We start from the raw sequence: 23892 nt of genomic DNA on the forward strand, positions 1-23892 counted from the left end.
CACGAGTGGGAAAAGCTTTGGACAGAGACCAGAGAGCTTCGGTTTCCTCTGAAGCTCTTTCCCACTCCCTTCTATTACCCCAAGCTCAGGCAGGGTCCTGTTCTCCCCAGGGATAGGAGGAGCAAACCGCCATCAAGCTGTCAGCCCCCCGGGGACCATGGGAACCAGGGAAGGGCCCAACTGAGGCCTCCCCAGCCCCGCCTCAGCCCCCCGAGGGGCAAGAGCAGGGCCTCACCACAGATGAAGCACGTGGTCTTGAGAATCTCTTCCTTCTTCTGCTTCTCGCTGCGCAGATCGGCGAAGGTGTCGATGATCACTCCGAAGATGAGGTTCAGCACAATGATGATGACGATGAAGAAGAACAGGAGGTCGTAGACCACTCGGGCTGGGAAGAGAGACTCCTGCAGGGGGTGGGCAGGGCCCAGTTCACCCAAGCAGGCCAGACTCAGGCTGGGAGGGGTCGGGGCCAGGACGGAGGGGAATGAAGGCCCCCAGCTCCTACAGCCCTAAAGGCAGCAATGCTGACCCAGCTTCACTCCCACACCCTTGTCAATGCAGCCGCAGGCCTGGACTGCGGGTCAGGAAAGAGCAGACTCAGGATACCAGCTAGGCCTGAGCCCTGTGGACAGAGCTTGGCGTGGGGCACTAAGGTTGCAGGTGGAGGCTTGTCTCTGCCCCCGATTTTTGCATGGGGGCAGAGCCAGCTCCAAACTCCTCTGCCCTGCCCTGGGGATGCCTGGCCTCACACATTCTAGAACTTTCGCCAGGAAGCGGCTTCTCGCCCCACGTGACTGGGGAAGACTGGCTACTGGTAATGCCTGGCTGCCTGAGTCAAACCCTGAGGCCTCCTCATGGAGCCGACTCAGCTTCCCCGCCCTGCCCACCCCCCTGTGGGTGAGGGCTCTGCCTCACAGATGAAGCCAGTGTAGCCGGGGATCCGCCTGACATCTGACTCACACCTTCCCTAGCCTGGGCAAAGCTTGATTGCCAAGGTCTCTCCTGAGAGCAACCATGGTGAGCTGGTGGGATGTGGGAGCAGAGGGGGCGTTTCTCAACATCCACGTGACTGCGCGCTGACTGGTGGGAGAGCAGGGAAAGTGGACGCCTGACGGGGCTTGAGACACTGAAGACTGGGTGGCTTCGGGGACCAAGCTGCTCTGCCAGGCCATGACCCCATGGCAGGACCTCACCGTGGCTGACTGGGCCAGGGCTTGGGCCACATGGATCTGGGAGCAGGGCAAGGGATGCTCACGTCTTTGGAGGGCTTTCGGAGAATGTCGCCCACGCCGCCACCATTGCGCAGCCCGTGATTCATGACAGTGACGATGCACATCAGCAAAGTGTCACAGGCCCGCTCCGTGCTCTCCAGCTCTCCGTTCCCTATACATGGAGCATGTGCTCAGACCCAGGCCGAGCCCCCTGCCTCTGTGCCCCCTTCCCCAGGCTCCTGAAACACACCGCCCTCACCTTCCGGGACCTCAGGCACCGAGACCCCCGAGACACAGTTCAGCTTGTCCCCACTGCATGTACCCATGAGCGTGGCAGCTCCATGTGGCATCCCCAGGGGGCTGGCTAGAAAGGACACAGAGGAGGTCACCAGGATGAGGACACAGCAGGCCTTACCATTCCCCTGGTTGTGTCCCCAGCATCATACCCTCCACAAACCCTTCCATCCTGTGAGCTCCCAACTCTGCCAGACGACAAGGGAAGGGTCTTTGTGCCCTTGCCCCCACTGGGCTGTGCACAAAGGGCAGAAGGGGGGTCTGCACCCCTGAGCCTGGCACATAGGCAGTCCCAGCAAATACCGAGTTGAACACGAACGCCGGGGTCTGTAAGCAAGAGGCTCCTAAGGGAGCCGAAGCCCAAGGCTCTCCCACCCCCCTCAGTCTGTGCCAGGCAAGAGAGAGGCAGAATGGTGTGAGCCAGACCTCCCTGGAACCCAAGAGGAGAAACTGAGGCACGGAGCATGGTGGAGAAGCACTCCCAGGGCCTGGGCCTGACATAGGTCATTCGTGGACCACACCCCCCAAGCTCCCACCCCCGCCAAGGAGAGGAGCCGTCAGACCTCCAGAGTGATTGCCCGGCAGCCGGTCGACCTCGAGGATGAAGTCGTCCTTGAGGAAGAGGAAGCCAACGATGGAGAAGAGGTAGACAAGGATGAGGGCCAGTAGGGCAGTCAGCAGGATGGAGCGGCCATTGCGAGTCACGCTCTTGATGACGTTGAACAGTGTCTCCTCACGGTAGATGAGGTCAAAGAGCTGCCGGGCAGGGACAGGGCCATGGGACCTGGGCCTGTGGGACCGCAGGTGCCGCTGGATCCCAGGGCTGCCCTGCTCCCACTGGTTTCCCACAGGCTCTTCCAGAAGCTTGAGGGGAGCCCCGATCACTCCCACACCCCTGCCAGTACCTGCCCCCAGCAGGCTCACCAGGATACTGTAGAAGAGCTCGTGGACAAAGAGGCCCAGGACACTAGTCAGGATGTAGCCCACATGGTAGAGGAACTCCATGTCCATGACCATGGCCTTATAGCCCCGGATGAAGGTACCGCGGTTGCCCACGAAGCTCACCACAAAGACAATCTTGTTGGTCAGCTGGGGGCATGGACAGGGCAGTGGGATCAGTGTCCCACCACCCACCCCGGATCTCCACTCCCTGTTGCTGGGCCTGCCCCGCCACCCTGCCTTGCTCCAAGTATGCTTTATTTCCAGCTGCCAGGAACTGTCATCACATTACAAATCTTTGACGTCTACGGTGTGAACAGTGCCTCTGGGCAGTGCTCCACTAACCCCATGTACACAGCAGCCCTGGAGCTGGGGCCCCACAGTGACTCCCACCGTGACTCCCCACAAATGGCTCAGAGTGTCAGTTGCCCCAGTTGATCACGGGCGACGGAGGAGGCTCAGAACAGCCCCACCCGTGGGTCTTTAACAAACTTGGCCCCATTCACAGGGACGGGGTGGGGGGTAGGGCAGAGCAGTGGACTGTGGGGAGGCAGACGGCCAGCATGAAGTCCTACCACCCCGTGAGCGCAGGGGTGGGGTGGGGTGGGGGCTCCCTCCAGCACTCACATTGAGGGCGCCCAGGATGTTGAGTGTGGGCCCAATGCCCAGGTAGTAGATGGAGCGCAGGATGAGTGCCACAATGAGGGGGCGGACGCTGTAGCGCTTGGTGAACAGAGCCGCGATGGAGAAACAGATGAGGATCCAGAACAGCAGCGAGATGAGTGGGGAGCCCAGCACGCCTGGAGGCCGGGATGCAGGGGTGAGCCCTGGGCAGTGAAGCCCAGCATAGCCCCAGCCCCAACACATCCCAAGAAACCACCTCCTCCTGGAAGCCTTCCCTCTAACGTTCTTGGTCACTTGGTTTTAGGCACCCCCCCCATCACACCTGCCCATCCAGGCTTAAGGCAGGAGGTCCTGTTCAGCTGCTGCTACCCTGTCTGATCTCTGGCTCATGTTTGTACGTTAGAGAGATGGCAAGAGACATGCACTGTCTCCAGAGATTAAGGAAGCTGTCCATCCCTGGGGACCATGACTGTGTCTCCCACAGGTGCAGAGCCCAAAGGGCAGTGCAGGTGATGTTCCCCACTCTGCATCTGGTCCCCGCAGAGCCTGGCCGGCACCGAGGCTCTGCCCAAGCCCAGGGAGGGGGCATGGTGGACTCCGAGGCCTCAGTCTGCCACCCTTGGGTCCCCACCTGTGGATGCGCCCTCCATGTAGGGGTAGAAGAAGGCGATGATGATGTTGATAAACACCGCCAGGTTGAAGGAAATGCTGCCCCACAGGGTCATGCGGCGGGAGAACCAGTAGATCAGTGGCATGCCTGGGGGAGGAGGGGGGCAGCAGGCTGGCATGAGGGGTTTCTCACCTTCATATTGTTCTCCCACCCCACAGGGGCCCCTAGGCGCCAGCACAAGCTCCAGGTCCCACTTGAGCAACCATGACCAGAGCCCTCCTAGCGGTGGGGCGGAGGTGGGGGCGGAGTGTGGCAACCAGCAGCAGGCTGGGGGAGGGGGGCCTCAAGGGGGCAGCACTAAGCAGCTCCAGCCCTGCCTCCCTGTCCGGCCCTGCCCAGTCCTCACTGCGGAGCTTGCGCTGCCATTCCATTTCGTTGTGCAGGAAGGAGGACTGGTCGAAGAAATCGCTCACTTTGCTGCCCTGCTCATCCTGCTCGGTGGTGGTGAAGAGCCGATGCTTGGTCTCCTCCGTCAGGAATTGGCAGATGCCGGGCACGGGGAACACGATCTGCTCCATGCTGCGGTCCTGCCTCACGATCTGGGCACGCACAGGCACCGGGTCACAACTAGGCCACTGCCACCAAGGGCCAGGGTCACAGCCCTCACCCATAGTGCCCCTACTGCCCTCTGGCCCTACCTCTATCTGGGACGTGTGGTTCTCGTAGTAGGCCAGGGGGTCCTCCTCCTCCTCCTGGGCGGGTGCTGAGGACTTGAGCATCTGGGACAGCTGCTTGTTGTTGAGGCTGAGCTGGGAGTAGAGTGGCCACTGAGGTCAGGCCCCACAATTTCCCACGGCTAGGCCCGCCACCCAGCCCTACCTGCGCGAGGGTTCCCCACCCAGACCAGACGCAGCCCAGCCCAACTAGGGTGCAGCTCCAAATTAAGAAGTGGGTAGTGGGAGAGCAATGTCCAGACAATAAGAAGGACATAAACCGTCCTCTGCTGTCCTGCTCTAGGCTTCCAGAACAGCCCCAGAGCTTCACTCCCACTTGTACGTCTAGGTTTCACCTCGGCCAGGCCACCGGTGTGGCTCTTCCAGCCCTGAGCCCCGCCCTCCACCCCCCAATTCCAGCTCTTTACTCAGGTTCAGGCCACGCCCCCGGCCGCCCTCGGCGCAGAGTACCGCCCCGCTCCGAGGCTCATCCCAATTCCCACCGGCCTTCAGATCTTCGCTCTGCGCTCTTTCCGGCCTTCCCTCCCTAGCCTTGCCCCCAAATACCAGCCCAACGAAACTCTCGCCCCGCCCCTAGATCTAAGCCCCGCCCCGCACCCAGCCTTGTCCCGGGGCCCCCACCATGGAAGAGATGCCCTCGGCCTCTTCCTCCTGGATGCGCTTCACCGGCTTCAACAGGTGCTGCAGCTGCTTGTTGTGCCTGGAGAGCTGCGGGAGAGGGCGGTGCGGAGTCTCGGGGCGTGGTCACGGGGGAGAGGGGCATTTGGGGGGTGGGGCCACGGGGCGGGGCTGGTACCTGCAGCGCCAGGATGTAGATGTTGTGGCCCACTTCCCGTGGGCTCACCTCTGAGTTCTCCCGCTCCTCCTCCTGCAGGTAGGCTTTCTTGATGACGTCCACCTGGCGGGGCACTGCCTGTCTGAACGCCGTTTTCCCGGGGCGTAGGGAATGCCCCAATCCCCCCTCCACACCCCACCAATCACTCCTTCCCAACCTGACCCCGGGCCCAGCCTCACCAGCTCTTGGGGCCGCAGGCTGATGAGGATTCGCTCCGCGTTCTCACTGTCGTGCCGGCTCTCCATCAGAGCCAAGAGCAGCTTGGACGCATTGTCCTGCGGGGAGGTGGGAAAGGGGGACAGGTCACAGTCTGAGGGCCCCCACCATGCCCCACAACAACCCCCTGTACTCCATAACAGCCTCTCCTGGCCTGGAAGATATTCCAGGGCCTTCCCATTCCCCACTATCCCCCAGAACTCTCTGAGAAGTGTCCTGCAAATCCAGACCACCCCCCACCCCTCCCATTGCCTTCACCCCCACCCCACAGTGGGCGCACACAATCCCCCAGAGAGCAGACACACGCATAGGAGACCCCGGGGGAAACCCAGAATTCACTTGCTCCTGGACATACGTGCCCCACATTTGCTCACAAACTCATCTGTGTATGCATGTTAAACCCCCCAGCACACCTCAGGACGCATGCTCAGCACACACATCACCTGCGCACATGCACACCCTTCGCACGCACATGCCCGTGGGCTGCCACGGGCCCCACCTTGAGCTGCAGCACCAGGTCCATACGGTACTTGCACAGGGGACTGATGTCATTGAGAATCAGTGCCGTGATGATGTCGATGCCATTGGACTCGTGTGTCACGATGCAAGTCTGGCAGGGGGCAGTGCGGGGGACGTGGGGCCCAGGCCCTTCAGACCTCTGGTGGCTCCCAATGCCCCTGGCTCTCCCCTGCCCACGCTGCTCCCTGCACCCACATGTCCACACTCCCTGTCGGCCATGGGCACTGATGTGACCGCTCACCTGGTTCTCATGGCAGGGGCCCTGGCAGTACTCGGTGAGGGTCTCCAGGGTCTGGATGACAAGGCCCACGTTGTCCTCATTGATGTAAAGGCCCAGCAGCCCCAGGCCACCAGTGGTGCTGCCGCACATGATGTCCAGAAACTGGAGTGTCTCACACACCAGGTTGTAGTTGGTCTTGTTGTTCTGAGAGCGCAGGAAGTTCTGCATGGCACAAGAGGGCGGGCATGGCGAGGCTCTCACAGGGGCTAGAGGCCAGGCCTGGGGGGCCCTGCCCTGTGTAGGCACAGAGCAGTGGCCTGCGGGCAGGCGGCAAGGGTGGGGATCCACGCAGTGGCCAGGGGGGTGGGGGCAGGGCCAGCACACACCTGCAGGTCCCGGTTGTGATTCTCACACAGCAGCTGCAGGAAGCGAAGGATGGGCTGCATGATGAGTACGGACGTGCCCATCTCGTTGCTCTGTACGCGCTCGCTCACCTCGTGGCCCCGGCGCAGGCTGGGGCCCAGCGAATAGCGGGACGGGGAGCCCGGCATCGAGAAGGAAGCTACACGGCCTGCAGGGGGAGGCCTGCTGAGGCATGGCGCTGCCGGGAGGGACCAGACCCTCACCCTCACCCTGCACCCTCTGACCAGGGCCCGGCACCCCCATCCTCTATGGCCATGACCTCTGACCTTTGGTGGTAGGGTCTGCCGGCTCCCGGTCCTCCCGTGGCTGGCTGCCCAGGTCGTTCATGTTGACAGCCACTGTGGACTTGGTCTCCTGCTGGGCCCGCTTCATGCGGTCGTGTAACACTTTGAAGAAGCGCTCTGACTTCTTGTCACTCGTCATCAGGTTGTAGAAGGATTTCTGGGCAAGAGGATGGGGGACAGCCTCAGAACAGAGTCAGGTGCTAAGCAGTCCTCGGTGAGTCCCTGGAGGGCTCTCTCCCATGGTTCAGGGACAAGGTTGGGCTGCAGACAGGTCCCTGGACGTGCCCTGGGACTATGACTGGTGCAGGGGTGGTCAGGATTGTCAGAGGCGGAGTGGAAGTGTCCATAACTGCTGTCACTGTGATGCTAGGGGCCTGCACAAGTGTCCTCACACCATCTACATCTGCTCTTGCTCCTCTATCTGCCCCCCACACAGCCGCAGAGGTGCCCTTGGAAGTCTAAATCTCGTCCCTCCTCTGCCCACAGTGGCCCCATCTCACCCACAGGAGAAGCCCCACCTCCCAGCACCCATGAGGCCATCTGACGGCCTGCCACCTCTCTTGGCACCAGTTGCCTGCTCTGCCTGGTGCAGCCCGCCCCTCCTGTCCACAGGCTTACCTCGGGGCTCTCGCTGCACTGGCCCCTCTTCAGGAGCCTTCCCCCATCCCTGCCCTGGCACCCCCAGACCCCTCGCTGGCATTAGCACTATCCAACACTCTCCACACCATGTAGGGGTTACAGTCATGGGCTGTTACACCACTAGGCTATAGGACCAATTCAGAGGATATGTGGATTTTGTCTTTTCTGTTCACGGCTAAAATCTTAGTGCCTAGGCACATGGAAAACACTAAGTGCAGACTTATTAACACAGGGCATGAGGGGGCACTTGGGTGGCTCAGTAGGTTAAGCCTCTGCCTTCAGCTTAGGTCATGACCTCAGGGTCCTGGGATTGAGTCCCGCATCTGGCTCTCTGCTCAGCAGGGAGCCTGCTTCTCCCTCTCTCTCTGCCTGCCTCTCAGACTACTTGTGATCTCTCTGTCAAATAAATAAAATCTTAAAACAAACAAACAAACAAACAAAAAAACAGGGCATGAGGGGCGCCTGGGTGGCTCAGTCGGCTAAGTGTCCAACTCTTGGTTTCGGGGTTTCAGCTCAGGTCATGATCTTAGGGTTGTGAGTTCAAGCCTCGGATTGGGTCCTGCATCTAGTACAGAGTCACCTTAAGACCCTTTCTCCTTCTCCCTCTGACTCTCCCAGACTCTCTCACTCTCAAATAAATAAACCTTAAAAAAAGAATAACAAAAACACAAGTCATGAATGAAAGAATGGGAATAAGGCAATCACAGGGGACTTTTCAGAGGAGGCAGTTCTTCGACTGGGCACCAAAGGCTGAGGAGGATGGGGGAGAGGAGGGAAGGAAGCCTGAGCAGAGACCGAGAGGCAGGAATGATGGACGCAGTGTGGGCAGCGTGGTGGGGAGTCAGGCTCAGGCCTGGCTTAAGCAGAATAGTCTGCATGGGCAGAAAGAAGCCACATGACACGGGGGAAGGTAGACGCGCCCACATGTAGCCGGACTCGTGCAGGCCACCAGCACCTGGCCCAGCAGCCTCAGCAACGTGCCGCCTCATACCTTCTCCCAAGCACAAGGCACCCCCCCCAAGAAGAGGTGAGCCCCCAGCACCCCCAGCCCCTACACACCTGGATCTCGGTGTTGCCGCCATCCAACAGGCGGATGGCCAGGCCGATGCTCTCCTGGAAGATCTTCTCATTCTTGGTGCTGGTGATCAGGTCGCATACCAGTTTGGTGGCCCCCTCTTTGTCCAGCCGGCACTGGGTGGCCGCAATGGCTGACCAGTCTTGGTCCAGGCCTGGAGTTGGGGAACCCACATTGAAGGGAGCCGGGGGTAGGGGGAGGCAGGCGAACAGAAGGGCAGGCCCAGGGCCTAGGCACATGGGCCACAGAGAGGCACAGTGGTGGCAGGGAAATGGTACTGACCAGCGCCCACGGGGTCTGGAAGGTCCCCCCTCGAGCTGGACTTCCGGTTCTGGAGGTAGTTCTGTAGCAGCATCTTGCGCAGCTGGTTGCCCTGCAGGGGAAGGTGTGAGGCCCCACAGTGGCACGGTTCACCATCAGACCGACCACGGGCCAGCCCGCACTGGCTCCGAGCCCCTGGCCCCCACCGGCCAGTCTTGCAGGGCTTCCGGCTTGCCCCGGACACTTACCCGGTCCCCGTACTTAGTCTTCTTGAGCAGCATCTGCTGCAGGGTCCGCAGCACCTTGACACACAGCTTCTCCTCTGATTCCATGAGGTCCTTGGTGTGCTGGATCAGCCTGGCCCGTGAGGGAAGAGGGAATGCTGGGGCCAGCCGCGGCCACCTCCTTCCAGCCACCTACCCTGCCCCAGCTCCCTGCCCTGTGGGCTGTCCGGTCCGGCCCTGCCCCCAACAGCCTCACCCCGGCCACCGCCCCCTGCCCGGGCCTGGCGTCTGGCTCACTTGGACAGGAAACCCCCGCTCTCGCAGCGCTGGTAGGCCTCACTGCCCTCCAGGAAGAGCAGCTCGGGCCAGTGCAGGACGTCCACCAGCACCGACAGCTCCGCCTGTACCAGGGGCCTCAGTCGCTCCTCCAGGGCTGTGATAATGTCCTGGGGTGGGCACAGCAAAGTCACTACAGGGCCAGATGCGGGCCACCCAGGCCTAAGAGATGAGTGGGGCTGGACTGCCAATCGGCCCGCCCCAACACCAACACCAAATGGCCCTGTGGATTTCTCCGAATCTGTCTGAGGGGCCCTGCACCCACAGAACCACCCTGAACCATGCAGGTCATCTGCCTGCTTAGAGCACCTAGCGGGTACCACAAGCCAGGGCTTTTCTCCCAGCCCCTCTAGCTGTGTGACCTGGGGCAAGCTCTTCTCCCTCTCTGAGCCTTGGTCTCCTGCCATGTGGGTGTAGTGAGCCACCGCATCTCCCTCAGAAGTGTGTGATAGTGGCCAAGAGCGTGTCACATAAACAGGAACGTGCTCTCAGGACTGAGAGGTGTTCTGATCCCCTTCATGAGCACCGACTCTACCTAGCGGAGGCCTGGGTTCTCCTGGCTTCCCCTGGAATGAGGCCTCTCAGTCCCCTGCCCAGGGCCTGCCCTAAGCAGGGGCCTCTTTCCCGGGAAGTCCAGGCAGCATGGGGAGGCAGGCTTCCCTGTCGTGGCAGACGCCGGGCAGCCCCGCACCCACCTGCAGCTTTTCGATGATGTTCTTGTAGTCCCATTGGTTGGCGGTGGGCGTGACACGGGGGAAGGCCCGTGTGGTCGCCTTGTAGTTGGAGGCGTTGCGCTGGGCAGCGGCTATACAGCTGGTCCCACTGCTGAGCAGCGAGCTGATATGTGCATCCAGGTCCATGGGCAGTGAGATGGCCCGGCCTTTAGCTGGAGGAGAGAGACAACGGGGTGCTCGAGGGCAGGTGGGGGTTGGGGGAGCTCGGCCAGCCAGAGCAGTCAGGCTCCAGGCTGCTAAACTGGGAGACAGGGTGAACTCCCCAAGATTCTGGGGTGTGTGTTGGCCCCCACTGGGACTGGGGTGCCCCCTTCCACTTTTGGAATAAAAAGAGGGAGTTTCTGCCTCTTTGATTCTACCCTGGCTCCACCCTGAGCCCTCTCCTCTCTTTCCCACCTGCTCTCTCCTCTTCCCCGATGCTCCCTAACCACCTCCAGGCCTCCCTTCTGCCTGCAACCATTTGCAAGCGTAAGAAACTTTGGTTGGGGGATGTCCCCTGGCTTTACCATCTGGGGAAATGACTCAAAGCTCAAAGGAGAAAACAGCTTCTCAATTGCTAAGATGCCAGTGAGACACCAAGAAGGACTTACTGGGAACAACCTGGGAGCAGATGATGGGCAAGCTTAGGAATAAGGTGTTTGTGTTGAGGGCAGGTGGCCCTGCGGCAAAGGGAAGGGAGGGGTGGTTGGCGCTAACCAGTGCCCCTGGCACACTCACCCACCATGGCGAGGGTCCGGATGCAGGCCTCCACGGAGCCCTTGTGCTGCTGCTGCAGCCACGGACACTCAAGCAGCCGTGTGGTAGACTGCAGCAGCTGCACCACGATCGTCTGATGTGTCTGCAAAAGCAACATGCCTACTGCTATAGCCTGGCCCACCCTCCACCCTAGGCAGCCCCAAGCCCTGTGACCAGGGCACCCTGAGGATGGGCAAGGTGGAGCAACAAGGCTTCCAAGAGCTACCATGTATCTTTGTGCCAACTGGAAAAAGGCACTGCCTTTCCTCTCAGCAGTGCACAACCTGCCCAACCATAGTGGGAGAACTCCCCAAAGTTCACACCGGGGCTTATAATCCTGTATTGCTAATCCTTTCCTTCCTTTAAAAATTTTTTTTTTAAAAAAAATTAATATTGTGAAAAGGTGATATAGTTCCATGGTTCAAAAACTGAAATATGCTATAGAAAGGTAGGCTTTGAGAAGTCTCACCCCAGCCTTGATCCCATCAGCCCATTCTCCCACCTCTGTCCTGGGACTGATGAAAGGTGGGAAAAGCTTATACAAATTACACATAGTCTCAGAGAGGTCCCAGGGCCCAAACGCCTGGGTGTCAAAATGAACCCACCCTTGCTGAGACCAGGACCCACTCTGCCCCCAGTTCCTCTACCTATAAGTAACCCCTTTGTTGGGCTCTTGTGTCCATCCAGTGATTTATGGTATTATGGTTTAGGTATTGTCTCAGGCTCCCTCCTCCAGGAAGTCTGCTTCTCTTGCCTTCAAGGGGGTCTGGGCTAGGAAGTCTGGGAATCTGGGAATTGACTGAGTGTCCAGGACTCTTCAGTGATTTAAGGCCAACTTCTGTTCCCTAACGTAGAGCTTCTCTGCTGTAGTAGGACTTCAGTCCTAGGGGCACCTGATTGATTAAGCTGACACCAAAGTTCTCTGGGCCTTGGAACCTCTGGATTACTGTTCGGGCTCTGCTAACCACTGTGGTACACATGACTGTCTTGTCTTCAGGAGGTAAGGGCTGCCAGCCGTCCCCTGCCACCCTAGGACCCGTCACACCAAGTCAATTTAGGAATTCCCGTTCTAGGGTACTGTCCCCACAGTAATTCCCGACTTACAGAAGTAATAGGAGAATAAACATTTGTTGTTTTAAACCGCTAACTTTGGGGGTAATTTGTTACACAGCATATGTAACTAACACACTTGTCTATGTCCCTCCGCTATGTCTCTATGCACCACAAGCAAACAGGAATATATGTTCTCCTTCCCTCCTTCCCCGCACAAGAACTGCGCACGCAGGACAAGCGCACCTGCAGGGAGGTGCTGTTCTCAGAGAATGGGGAGCTGAAGAATGCATTGATGGTGTCCAGCACGACGGTCAGCACGTACTTCTCCAGTGTGGGGTCAGCCAGACGCTTCTCCCGCTTACTGCACACCTGGGGCAGGAAAGAGCGATGCCTTGGGGGCCCCTCCACGCCCAGTCCTTGGCAGGCTAACTGGGCTCCCAACCACACTTGTGCCCATCACGGTGCACCCACAAGCCCACAGCCTCCCGGCGGACAGACCCGAGCCATATCCAGGGTGAAGTTCTCAAAGAGCGTCCAGATGTGGTTGCTGGTATAGATCTCCTTCATCTCCACCTCTGTGTCCACATAGCAGTGATTCACGAAGTTCACGTATGCCATTTTCACCTGAGCAGCCGGGAGCAAGGTCAGGGGCGCGAGCCGGACCACCAGCCCAGGCTCTCCTTCTCTGTGCTCCGCCAATCTCCTGACCTCCACCTGTTCCTCTGCCCACACCTTCCATTCCCCCACTTTTCTTACCTCCCTCTTCCTGCCCCACCATGCAAGACTGACAGTTGCCCCGGCCTGGCTCCACCAACCCTTACACCCCGCCTCCCAACTCCTGCCAGCTCTCCCAAATCCCAGACCTCGGTGATACAGTCCTCATGTGTCACCACAGACACCACGTCCTCCAGGGGTAGCAGGGAGGTGCACTTGATCTCCGTGTAGACGTTTTTGCCCTCAGCACAGGCAGCTAGCAAGTCCACCAGGGAGATATGGTACATGAGGGGGCTGTGGTCCTCCACGCCATCCCGAGCAGCCTTCATCATGTCCAGCAGGTGGGCCAGCGAGGCCTTGTCATTGTAGAACACCACCACGTCATCACCCGCGTTGGTCAGCTGCAGGGAGGAGGGGTGCCCGATCAGACGCCCCCTGTCAGCAGGGAGAGATTAGGACTCTGACCCCAGCCCTCACCTGACACTCGGAAAGCCCTCCCCTGCCTGGCCCTTGGGGCCACAGGCTGATGTCTCAGGCCACCTGCCATCAGGGCCAATCCCTGGACCAACAAAAAGAGACTCCTCCTCCCCTAAGGAAAAAAAAAAAATCCCACACTCAGTCTTATTTCACAGGTGCTTCCTCTGGGAAGCCCTTTCTAATCCCATGCCTGCCTGCCTCACCCCCTGCCTCCCCTGTGCTCCCACAGTGGAACTTAAAGCCTCCCAGAGCACTTGCTGCATCCTCTCGTGTCAGTGATTATGTTATTCATGGTAATAATAATACCATGAATTATTTGTAATTCACCGGTACCCCATTTGTCAGGTCCCTCATCTCCATTTACTGTGCTACCCACCCCCCCACACACACACCCCTCCCGGGCAGAGACTGCCTCTGTTCTGGATTTAGACTCGGCCCTTCCTCCTTCATGCCTTCGGCTAACAGGCCTACCAGGCACCTACAGTGCACCACACGCTGGGGCCCATGCAGAAGCACACAGGATGTGGTCCCTGCCCTGAGAGTACACCCCACCCGTGTACCCCGGGGTACACGTGCTCCTTGGCCCCCCAGCGGGTGCCTCACGGTTTTGAAATGCGTGAAAATACAAGGATAAATAGTGGGACAGGGCCGTAAGTTCTGCCTCTGTAGCCTCTGTCCTCTCTCCACAGGCCAGGCCCCTCTCACGACTCTCTGTCTGACTCGTCTTCACTCTGAGTCCCGCTGCCTGAGCCCCCGGCGCCCCCCTGGCCCCGGCCCCATCCTCACCTCGGTCATGATCATGTCCTGGCACTTCTTGACGTACTTGCCCTCGGCCTTGATGACAGTGTGCAGGAAGTCCAGGTACTGCACGTGGCGCCCGTGGGTGGCCAGCAGGTGCACGAAGTGCTGCAGCACCGGCTCGCTGATCTCCGAGCACAGCTGGTAGTTGTTCAGGAAGATATGCTGCATGGTCTCGGCCTCCAGAAGCTGCAGGAGGGTGGGCAGCCGTCACGGAGGGATCCCGGCCCGCCCCGGCCCCCTGCTGCCAGCCCCATACCGCCACCCCTACCCCCCTGGCCTCACGCCCTTACCCCCGGCGTGAGGAAGAGGTGCAGGTGCTTATGCAGCAGGGCCTGGTTGCCCGGGTTCCCCGCGCAGAACTTCTGCAGGAACTGGTGGGTGTAGCGCAGGATCTCCATCATCTTGGCATCACCCTGGGCATCCGGATGGGAGGAGGAAGGTGACGCCGGGCCTCGTGCCTGAGCTCCAGCGGGCATGGCCGGAAGGAGGGGGCAGGGCTTGGGACTGGGACCACGGGGAGGCCATGTTCAAGGTGAAAGAGGGCCTCCAGGTCAAGATAAGAAAATGTGTCTTGGGCGCCGGGGTGGCTCAGCCAAGTTAAGCGTCTGAGTTCGACTCAGGTCATGATCCTGGGGTCCTGAGATGGAGTCCCGCATCAGGCTCCCTGCTCAGTGGGGGGTGGAAGGGATGCTTCTCTCCCTCTGTCCCTTCCCCTGCTGTGCTCTCTCTTTCTCTCTCTCAAAATAAATAAATAGGAAATATGTAAAGGGCTGAGGGGCAGAGGCTGACGGGAGGCCAGCTTGGGGGAGCTAGGCTGAGGGGTGAGGTGTCAGGGTCAGGTTAATGCTGGGTGTCATGCTCAAAAGCCAGTGTGAGGCTTGAGACATATCAAGATCATGGTCAGGTGAGGCAAGGTGTAGAAGATCAAAGGTTGAAATGATGCTAAATTTGGAGTCCAGGACCAGGATGTGCCCTGGGAACAGGTCAAGGTAAGAGGTCAGAGTGAGGCTAGAGCGTGAAATCAAAGTCAGGGGTCAGTATGAGGTCCGAGTTGACATCAAGAGTCAAAAAGAGGCAGGGGTCAGTTAAGGTTTAACATGGATCAGGATAAGGAGGAGACAGGGCACCTGGGTGGTTCAGTCGGTTAAGCGTCTGCCTTTGCCTCAGGTCCTGATCCCAGGGTCCTGGGATGGAGCCTCACATAGACCTCCCTGCTCAGCAGGGAGTCTGCTTCTCCCTCTACCCCTCCCCCCTGCTTGTGATCTCTCCCTCTCTCTCTCTCTCTCTCTCTCTCTCAAGCTCTGTCTCTGTCAAATAAATAAAATCTTAAAAAAAAAAAAAAAAAGACAGAAAGATGAGGAGGCAACAGTCAGAGTTTACAATGAAGCTAAGATAATTAGGACGAGGCCAGAGAGGGCAACAGAAGCTGGGGTCAGGGTGAGGCTGGGTTAGGTCAGCGCTGGGGATTAGTGCGTGGTTTGGCTTGGGCCAGGGTTAGGGGGAAGTCAGAGGTCAGAAATCAGAGGTCACCTTGTCATAGGGGATCTGCAGCAGATCCAGCATGACCTTGTGGGCATCCATGTTCTTGAGCAGCCTCTGCTGCTTCTTCCTCATCTGCTCGCCAACACCGCACATCTTGTTCAGCCGTTCCAGGATCTGGGGAGCGTGGGGGGTGAGCCCAGAGCCCCTGCCCCTTCCCTCCTCCTCCAGCTGCCCCGCCGCCTCCCTCAGGCTGGTGGGAGTCCCTGGCCAAGCCCAGCCTAGCCCCAACTCACATCGGGGACAGGAAGGGGGAGGAGGCCACGCTCACTGAGTCGTATCACCACAACAAGGCAGGCAGGCACTAAAAACCCAATTCCACCCATAAAAGTAAATAGAACAATATGACTGTGAAATGGAATTTCATTAAATTCCTTCAGCTTTAAAATAATTCCATCTGGACCTGGGCAGGATTGTCTTTAATGTGCAGGCAAAGCCAGAAAATGTGTATTTAGAAGGCAAGTGGCCAGCAGAATGGGGAGGCAGGAGAGGCCAGGCCCCAGAGCCTCCAGCTGGGGTGGGGTAGGGGAGAGGCAGGGCGTGGGGAGTTGCCTCAGGGCCCCAGGCCACTCACGCCCTTGACGATCTGGTAGTTCTCACTGCTCTTCTCCCCAGGTTGGTGCAGAAAGCCCTCCTCGTCTGTGGGCCGCTGGGGACACAGGGAAGGGGGCGGGGGTCAGCTGGGCCCAGCCCTTGCTGGCAGCCCTGGCATCCCAGCTCCCTGCCACCCTACTCACCTCCTTCTTGTCTTTAGAAGCACCTGTGTCCACCTCCTCACCCTTGCTGCTACCCTTCTTGTCCACCCATAGTTCCGACTTCTCCACCATGGTCCGCAGCCGGTCCAGCTCCGACTTGATCACCTTGTAGTTCTCCACATCCTGAGCCGAGATCAGCAGCTGCACCTGAAGGTTGACCGTGGGCATGCCAGGTGAGATGAGCACTCCCGGTCCACTGCCGCACGGAGACCCCGGGTGCCTGCCCTATTCCAGGCCTCTGCTCCTCCTCAATGCTGGCTATGGTCCGTCACCTCTAGGAAGACTTCCCTCATGGCCAAAGGCCTCTCTGCACTGCCTGTCATGAGCTGCCCCATCAGCGGGCTTCAGTTGCTCATTGACTGGTGCTGCTAAGGCTGTCAGGGCAGGACAAAGAATCCTGGCAGCACTGATTCCCCGTGGCAGGACAGCCTCGGCTCCCACCACACTCACTTTGGTCAGGGTAAGGCAGGAAAGCTTCCCAGGCCTTAAGGCTCCCCCCAACCCAATAAGACAAGGCCAAGGCTCTGCGCCTGGCATGTGCTCATTAGACGGCAGGCGTGTTTCACAGGGCGCTGTCGACACCATGCGACATCATGGTCACAGAACCAGTCACCTCAGTGCAGGCTGTGTGCCCCGTGATCTGAAGCCCTTAGCAAAGGTGCACATGGTATCATTTATGAAACCCTCGAGTCTGTCCGCCTCATGAAAAGTGACAAGCCTTGAGTCAGGCAGAGAGGTCCTAAAGGTGGCCAACACTTGGCCTTCACCTTTCAGGAGCTCGGCAAGGCCAGGCTGAAAACCCCCAAACCAGCCTCTTGAGCTCCCCTGAGCAGCAAGCTCCACCCCACCCCCCATGGTTAACCCCAGTTAACCCCCCAGTGCCCAGCACAGGCCGAAGCCCGGCCAGGATACCAACCCACTCAGGGCCTGGGCCAGATGGTCCTCAGAGTCCCCCACCCACACACCCTGGAAGCCCCCTGGGGCCTCTGCCCCGCTCCCCAAGGCCTGTCCGGGGGCTCAGGCAGGAGCAGCACCTGCTTGAAGGTGTGCACGGCCTCCTGGCGCTGGCTGAAGTGCTTGAAGAGCAGCTGCAAGGCCCCCGAGACCAGCGGCGCGTAGTCGTGCATAGTGAGGTGAATGAGCACGCGCAGGAACGTGCGGCCGCCCTCGTCGTCCACCTCCAGCATGCTGCTGGTCTTCCTGTGGCGCCAGGGACAGCCATGCTGGGCGCTGGGCACCGGGCTCCCCACCGCCCACCCTGCCACCCACCAGCAGATGCCGCACCCCGTGGAATTCGCACTCGGGATAGTGACCCCAGCCACGTCCCGAAACTCCAAGGGAGCACCGTGTTCCCTGAGATCCCGCAGGACTCCCCTTGATCACGCAGCTGAAGCGGGGACTCTGCAGGGGACCCGACCCACAGGACTCCCTCCACCAAAGGGTTTGTGGAGATGGGCTGAGGGTCAGGAATGGAGGTGGGGAAAATTCCCGTCAGTTTACTAAGTAAAATGCAGCCTTTCCTTCAGTGAGGAGAAGCTGGGGTACCAGTGATTCTGTCACCAGTGACAGTCACAGATGTTCGCGCATTGCCTTACAGTGGTTACAGAAATTGTGAATCCCGTTCACATGCACTGTTCCTTCGAAATCACGGTACTAATTACCCCCCCCCAGCTCAGCTGGTTACTTAATGTGTTAATAAAGATCCACAGATCTAACTGTCACTTCAAATTTGTTTTCTTCAATATTTTGATAACTGCTTCTCAAAGCTCTTGGTTTCCTTTGTAACTGATGTGCTTTATTTTATGAATTTAAAAATGTCCTTCTGAGTCGGGGTCCCTGGGCTTCACTAAATGCCAAGGGCACAGCACAGAGACTGTGCTGCCCCCAGCTCCCAGGCGACCTCTCCCCATCCCAGCACTGTGTACAGCGGGCTGTCCCCCATGCCTCCCGCTGCTCCCCTCCAGCTACCTGGGCCAAGTCCCAATGTAGATAGAGCCACGACTGCTCTGGGTAAGGGCAGGGGAATGACCGAGGTGACACGAGGGCCCAAGTGGCCCCTATGTCCCTGGGGCTAGGTAGGCATGAGAGGGCAAAAGCACAGAGCCAAGGAGACTCCCGCCCCAGAGCCCAGTAAAGGTCCTGCAGATCCAGGAGGAAGGGCCGCTTAGAGAACCCCAAGGAGGGGAGTTTGCACACCTGTGTCAGCATCACCCACCCAACCCCACACACCAGCCCCCAACTGAACCCTGGCCTCACCCCACTCCGAACATGGCCTCCGCCTGCTCCCCGATGCGGTCCAGGTTCATGTTGGCGGCTGTGGGGAGCAAGGGTGAGTGGATGGGGGCAGGTGGCAGGTCCGTGCCCAGGAAATATGGGGAACACAGGGGTGAGGGAGCAGGGAGGCACCCGAACCACCCCGTTCCCTGCACTGGTTGGGTGGCAGCCGCACCTTCATGCTCCTTCCCAGGGTGGGGGTGGAAGCCAGCCGCGGCGGGGACCAGAGCAGCCCCACTACCCTGCAGGGCCCAGCAGAGTTCTGAGCTGGACACCAGGGGACCTGGGTCCTGCTCTGGTTCAGCACCTGACAGCGTGACCTCAGGCAAGTCCCCACCTCTCTCTGGGCCTCAATTTCTCCATTTAGGAGATGGAGAGAATGATGTTTGCCTCTGCCTCTCACCATGGCAATTAAATGGGCTGGGTGGGAAACAGAGGCAGGGCTGGGGAGCTGGACCCGAGGTGCCCCCAGCCCCCACCCCACTAATGTGTACCCTTGGGTGAGTCACACAGCTTTAGCCTGAAGGTGGGGGAAGGCAGGGGTCAAGGCTCACTTGTGGAGTCGAAGGCCGGAGCTGTGCCGTCAGCCCCACTGTCCTGCATGGGAAACACTTCCACAAACTCCTTCTTGAAGACAGAGAGCAGGTAGGAGATGCGGTAGTCCAGGCGGACGTTGAGGATGAACTGGAGAAGCGGGGAGGGATGGGGTGAGGACTGGGATGCAGTCAGAAGGCCAGTCGCACCCCAGGAAGGGGGAAGGGGTACCCCGAATGAGCTCTAGCACTCAGGGATCTCGGCATAGATATTCCAGCTACCGTAGGACATCACAACCTAAAAAATCAAGACTCCTCTCCCCAGGGAGGCCTGGAGTGCCCTCTGCTCCTCTCCTGCCCCAGTGATGAGGGATGACACCTATTCTCCAAATGAGGCATAGATCACTCGTCCCTCCTTCCCAGGGAGGATGCTGACAGGAAAGCAGAGGCCAGCTCTCATCCTCCTCCCCTGCTCTGCCCGGGGCGAAGGGCAGGGGGGTGTGGAACTGAAGACTAGCAGGGAGCAGGAGAGGCCAGTTTGGAGTGGGTGGAGTGGTGAGGACAGAGGGTTTACAGACACCCCTCACTGGCCTCTATCCTTTGGCCACACCCCAGGACGTAGATCCGGAAGCCCTTAGTTCCTAGAATGAACCAGAACCCTCCAACTCCTTAACCAGGCCCTGCCCAGACTGGGTCCCCATGGTGGTCACTGCATTAGCCCTCCCATCTTCTGGTGGAAGCAAGGCAAAAGCAGGCATTCTGACCACCCCCCGGGTCCTACCAGCCCCTTCTCCCAGTTTTGCTAGGGGGTCTCAGACAAGACCCAGAACAGGAAAGACCATGTCTGCCTCACCAGGGAATGAACCCTCAAAGCTCTACTTCTGCTCTAAAATCTCTGCAGGAAGGCAGTTAATCCCCTCCCCCTTCCCTTCCTCATCTGTACAGTGGAGGGACGGAGCTAGGCTTTACTGTCCCCCAGAATCACCTGGGAGGCCAATCACAGCACAGTGGGCCTGCCTCGGATGCCTCTGATCAGTATGTGGGTCTGGGACGGGGCCCAAGAACACGCATTATTGAGTTCCCCGGTAAGGCCCATGCTGCTGCTGGTCCAAGGGCCATGCTTTGGATACCACAGAGCTACATAACCAATCACTGCAGAGCCCCCACTACTGGATACTGTGATCTGAGCAGGGGCTCACCAGCCCCAACCTCCCTGTCCTAGGCCCCCACTCTCCTGCTCTATTCCCAACACTCTCCACCACTGTCCTGGCCCAGCCACCTGCAAGATTTCCAGGATCTTCAGCTTGGTCTCCATCACCACAATGTCCTCATTGTCCTCGAACTTGCTTCTGTCCAGTGGCTCAGTGGCACCAGCGCCAGCAGACAGGCTGGGGGCCCCAAAGACAGACTGCTTGCGGTTCAGCACCATGGTGGACATCATGTGGCCCACGCCCTGGATGGACCGGCGCACGTTCTTGCCTGCAGAGCGAGAAGCACCAGGGGGTTGCAGGGTGCCCTTCAGGAGCTCTGGCTCTGGCTCTGTCAGAGGCAGGGCTAACCCAGAAAGGCTTTCTGTGGGAGGTGAGCTTTAAGCCAAACCTGGGTAAAGAGGGACTGGCCAGGGCAAAGGTTAACTGTGTGGGGAGAGCAGTGAGAATTCTCTCATGGGGCATCCTGAGAGCTGCTACAGAGCCTGGGGGACACAGGGGATACCGTGCAGGGAGCAGGATGCACCAGGTGTCAGACAACGCACTTTTTGATTAGAGGTTTTTGTGCCACCCCTGGGCGTGTCCCTGAGAACTGGGCTGTGTCTGTGGTCACATGTCTCCCGCCCACTCCCCTGTCTGACTGGGAGCTCCTTGGGCAGGGCCTGTGTCTCCCCTCCTCCCGCATTATCTCCCATCTGGACCAAGCTGTGTTGGAAGACAACTGCCCAGGGCCCCAGAGTCTCCACGGCGCTGGGACAGGGGCCCCTCTGGTCCAGCAGAAGCCAGGAGGCAGGCTGCATAGGGGGCTGATCAGAGTGGACTGTGGTGCTAGGAGGAGGAGGAAGGCCTGGGCTGGGTGAGGGTGGGGATGTGTGGCCCTGGCCACTAGGTCTCACCGCCTGAGTCATCGTAGGCCTGCAGCATGGCCGGGGGGCCCTGCACGCAGTCGATGATGCCCAGCAGCGTGCGAGTGAGCCGCAGCAGCTCACTGAAGCTGTAGAAGCCGAAGTAGATGAGGTTGTGCGCCAGGCTGACCACCTGCGGGGGGAGGAGGCAGGGCCCCCGAGGTGAGCGGGGGCGGGGCCTCGCAAGGGGCGGGGCCAAGATGGGAAAACAGGGCTGAGCCCCGGTCAGGAGGGTGTGACAGGAGGGTGTGACGAAGTTCCTTGGAAAAGGCAGGGCCTCTGGGGGCGTGGGTCTGAGAGGACCGCAGCTGCCCCCAGTGGGCTACTGAGGAAGCAAGGCCTGCAAGGAAAGCTACTGAGGGGTTGGAGGGAAAGAGCAGAAAGGCAGGAAGGTGGGGTGATCCTCGAAGGGACCTGCAGGGGTGAATGGAGGGCCCCCCCACAAGTCCTCTCTCAGGTGGCCGGGGAGAATCTTCCCCCTTGGGGCGCCCCGGCGGTCTATGTGGGCTCCCTGAACTGGCTGGGGCACGGTGGCAAGTTAGGTCATGGAGCCCTCAAAGCACCCCTGGGGGCAGCTGAGGCCTAGAGCCCCCGCAACGCCAACCCCTTGCCGCCCCCCGCCCTGCAACCTCGAAGGTGAGCTTGTTCTTCTCCTCGTTGGCAAAGGGCACGGCCTCGCTGACCACATTGTTGAGGTAGTCCTCCACGAAGTCCATGGTGCTGGCAAACTTGTTCTTCTTGTCATCGCGAGAGGCGTTGAGGTTGGAGTCGTAGCTGGGGGTCGGGGGAGGCAGTGAGGTATAAGGGTCGCTGAGATCCCCCCAGCCCACCCTTGCCTGGCCCACCCCTCTGCTCCCCATCTCACTCCTTGATGGTGATGGCTGTGGGGATCTCAGTCCAGAGGCGGGCGAACTTGACTGGCGTGACCAGCTCCTGGGGGTCCCTGTCCACGTGCACGTGCAGCATCAGGTGGCAGAAGGAGGCGCGCAGATCAAAGGGCAGCATCTCATCTGCCATGCATAGGAAGATGAGCTCAACACCTAGCTGCTGGGAGATCTCATCGATGGCCAGGTACTGGCGGTCCAGGCACATGCGGGCAAAGAGCTTCAGCTGGTACCTGCAGGGCAGGGTGGAGGGTGAGCCTTCGGCAGGCAGGTGCCGGTGAGGGCCACCAGCACTTGGGCTCAGGCCGGTCGGAGGCCTTGGGAGAATGGCAGAGGGACTTAGGTCAAACCAGGCACCCACCAGCGTCACAGAAAAGACACAATTCTGAGCGAGCGTTTGCAGCCCTCCCCTTCCTTGCGAAGAAAACCACTTGTGGCTCAGCCAGGACAGGTGTTCACGGGAGGAGAGCTGGCTGAGCGAGAGGCTGGGAGAGGCAGGGGAGGGAAGCGCAGCAGGGGGACAGGCCTCCGCAGAGCAGCAGGTACAGAGCCCCGACAGGAGATCGGCTGAAAGGAGGCCTGCAAACGGCCCTGCTCTGCATGGGGTGCTGGCCTGCCCTCAGCTTTCTGCTCAGAGCCCAGATGGCCTGGGTTTGAACCATGGCCCCTTATGAAAGAAGTGTGACCTTGGGCAAGTCCTTTCACCTCCTGTGCCTATCTCCCCAACTCTGAGGGTGACAGTAGTCATGGGGCTGTGGTGAGGCTTTCGTGAGTGGCCAGGGGAAACACTTTGAATTATGGCAGGCACTGGCTAAGTGGTTATCTAGTAATCTTATTTTTTAAATAAATATGCGTGTACACAGGTTCAGGTTCATTCAGGCCCCGTCCCTGGACTGAGCTCTTTGGGCGACACTCAGCCTCCCCAGGGAAGGCCACACAGCTGCGGGAGCTCATCCCTCAGCCGGGATTGGCTGCCGGCCTTCCAAGAAGGCCCAAGGGCAGCAGAAGCGCTGAGGACGAGGAAGGAGCTGGGCCCCCAGAGGCACCTGTAGTAGCTAAGCACGTTCTCATCATGAGCATTGCCCGCCCGTGCCTCCTGCGCCAGCTGCCTCACGCTCTTCTCGTGGTGCTCGTTATTCTTGTCCGTCCACGTGAGCCACACCTCCTCCTCTGAATACTCGATGCTCAGGTACTCGTGGGACTGAGCCATCTCCTTCACTGGCCGAAGCCTGCGAACCAGGGCCGTGCGTCACAGAGAGTGGGGGCGGTGGGGGGCCGGGGGGGAAAGGGCGGCTAGGATGCCAGGCCAGAGCGCCCCCGCATGCGTGCCCAGCCGCACAGACCCCCTCCTGGAGTTTGGCCGAGTGCCAGCTCAAATAAACACACTCCTCAGACCACGAGCTTCTCAAGGACAGAGGATCTGGCTCAGTCCCCAAGGCGTCCATGCTCGCACAGTGCGGGCACAGAGCATAGACAGCCAGAGGGATGGTTCCAGTCTGTACGCACCCGGGGCCCGAGCTGTAAAGGGCCTGAGGAGCAGGGCAGGGAAGAAGTGGGGCTGTGGGCAGGGGACAGCGCAATGGCTCACTCAGTCTGGATGAGAATGTCGCTGTTCTTGGGGTCCAGCACACACTTGCAGATGAGCTCTTGGGTGACGGGGATGGCGATGTGGTTGGACACACACAGGTCAGAGAGGTAGTCCAGGAACCTGGGGTGGGGACCGTGGGGGTGAGGAGGGGGCTCAGACACCAGTCCCTGGTGGGGATGCACCCCACTCTCCTCCAAAATATTGCACAACTGGTTCAATACAGGCATCAATCCTCTGATTTCGAGATTGGG

General features: G+C 59.6%; 1 protein-coding gene across 3 annotated transcripts in view; it reads right to left on the minus strand.

The window, feature by feature from the left end:
• Window positions 1-23892, minus strand: part of ITPR3 (inositol 1,4,5-trisphosphate receptor type 3) — a 66548-nt gene that overhangs the window by 3341 nt on the left and 39315 nt on the right. For 2 of the 3 annotated variants that reach the window (XM_032340607.1, XM_032340606.1), the window contains exons 17-55: window positions 23642-23761; window positions 23100-23282; window positions 22035-22286; window positions 21799-21943; window positions 21161-21302; window positions 20336-20535; window positions 19078-19207; window positions 18506-18563; window positions 17284-17449; window positions 16232-16396; window positions 16069-16143; window positions 15486-15611; window positions 14246-14368; window positions 13941-14141; window positions 12827-13078; window positions 12462-12587; window positions 12207-12332; window positions 10893-11013; window positions 10137-10327; window positions 9403-9551; window positions 9130-9238; window positions 8903-8993; window positions 8605-8774; window positions 6889-7063; window positions 6586-6770; window positions 6221-6421; window positions 5960-6070; window positions 5424-5519; window positions 5206-5307; window positions 5031-5117; window positions 4374-4484; window positions 4082-4274; window positions 3697-3822; window positions 3069-3241; window positions 2427-2591; window positions 2066-2258; window positions 1468-1572; window positions 1253-1380; window positions 236-401 (exon numbers count right to left, since the gene is read on the minus strand). In XM_032340607.1, the coding sequence (XP_032196498.1) occupies window positions 236-401; window positions 1253-1380; window positions 1468-1572; window positions 2066-2258; window positions 2427-2591; window positions 3069-3241; window positions 3697-3822; window positions 4082-4274; window positions 4374-4484; window positions 5031-5117; window positions 5206-5307; window positions 5424-5519; window positions 5960-6070; window positions 6221-6421; window positions 6586-6770; window positions 6889-7063; window positions 8605-8774; window positions 8903-8993; window positions 9130-9238; window positions 9403-9551; window positions 10137-10327; window positions 10893-11013; window positions 12207-12332; window positions 12462-12587; window positions 12827-13078; window positions 13941-14141; window positions 14246-14368; window positions 15486-15611; window positions 16069-16143; window positions 16232-16396; window positions 17284-17449; window positions 18506-18563; window positions 19078-19207; window positions 20336-20535; window positions 21161-21302; window positions 21799-21943; window positions 22035-22286; window positions 23100-23282; window positions 23642-23761 (5738 nt within the window). Of the gene's footprint in view, window positions 1-235; window positions 402-1252; window positions 1381-1467; window positions 1573-2065; window positions 2293-2426; window positions 2592-3068; window positions 3242-3696; window positions 3823-4081; window positions 4275-4373; window positions 4485-5030; window positions 5118-5205; window positions 5308-5423; window positions 5520-5959; window positions 6071-6220; window positions 6422-6585; window positions 6771-6888; window positions 7064-8604; window positions 8775-8902; window positions 8994-9129; window positions 9239-9402; window positions 9552-10136; window positions 10328-10892; window positions 11014-12206; window positions 12333-12461; window positions 12588-12826; window positions 13079-13940; window positions 14142-14245; window positions 14369-15485; window positions 15612-16068; window positions 16144-16231; window positions 16397-17283; window positions 17450-18505; window positions 18564-19077; window positions 19208-20335; window positions 20536-21160; window positions 21303-21798; window positions 21944-22034; window positions 22287-23099; window positions 23283-23641; window positions 23762-23892 lie in introns of those variants that run through there. The other variant, XM_032340608.1, reaches the window with a different exon arrangement.

Source organism: Mustela erminea, chromosome 4 (genome assembly GCF_009829155.1).
Source record: "Mustela erminea isolate mMusErm1 chromosome 4, mMusErm1.Pri, whole genome shotgun sequence".
In the NCBI taxonomy this organism is placed as follows: domain Eukaryota; kingdom Metazoa; phylum Chordata; class Mammalia; order Carnivora; family Mustelidae; genus Mustela; species Mustela erminea.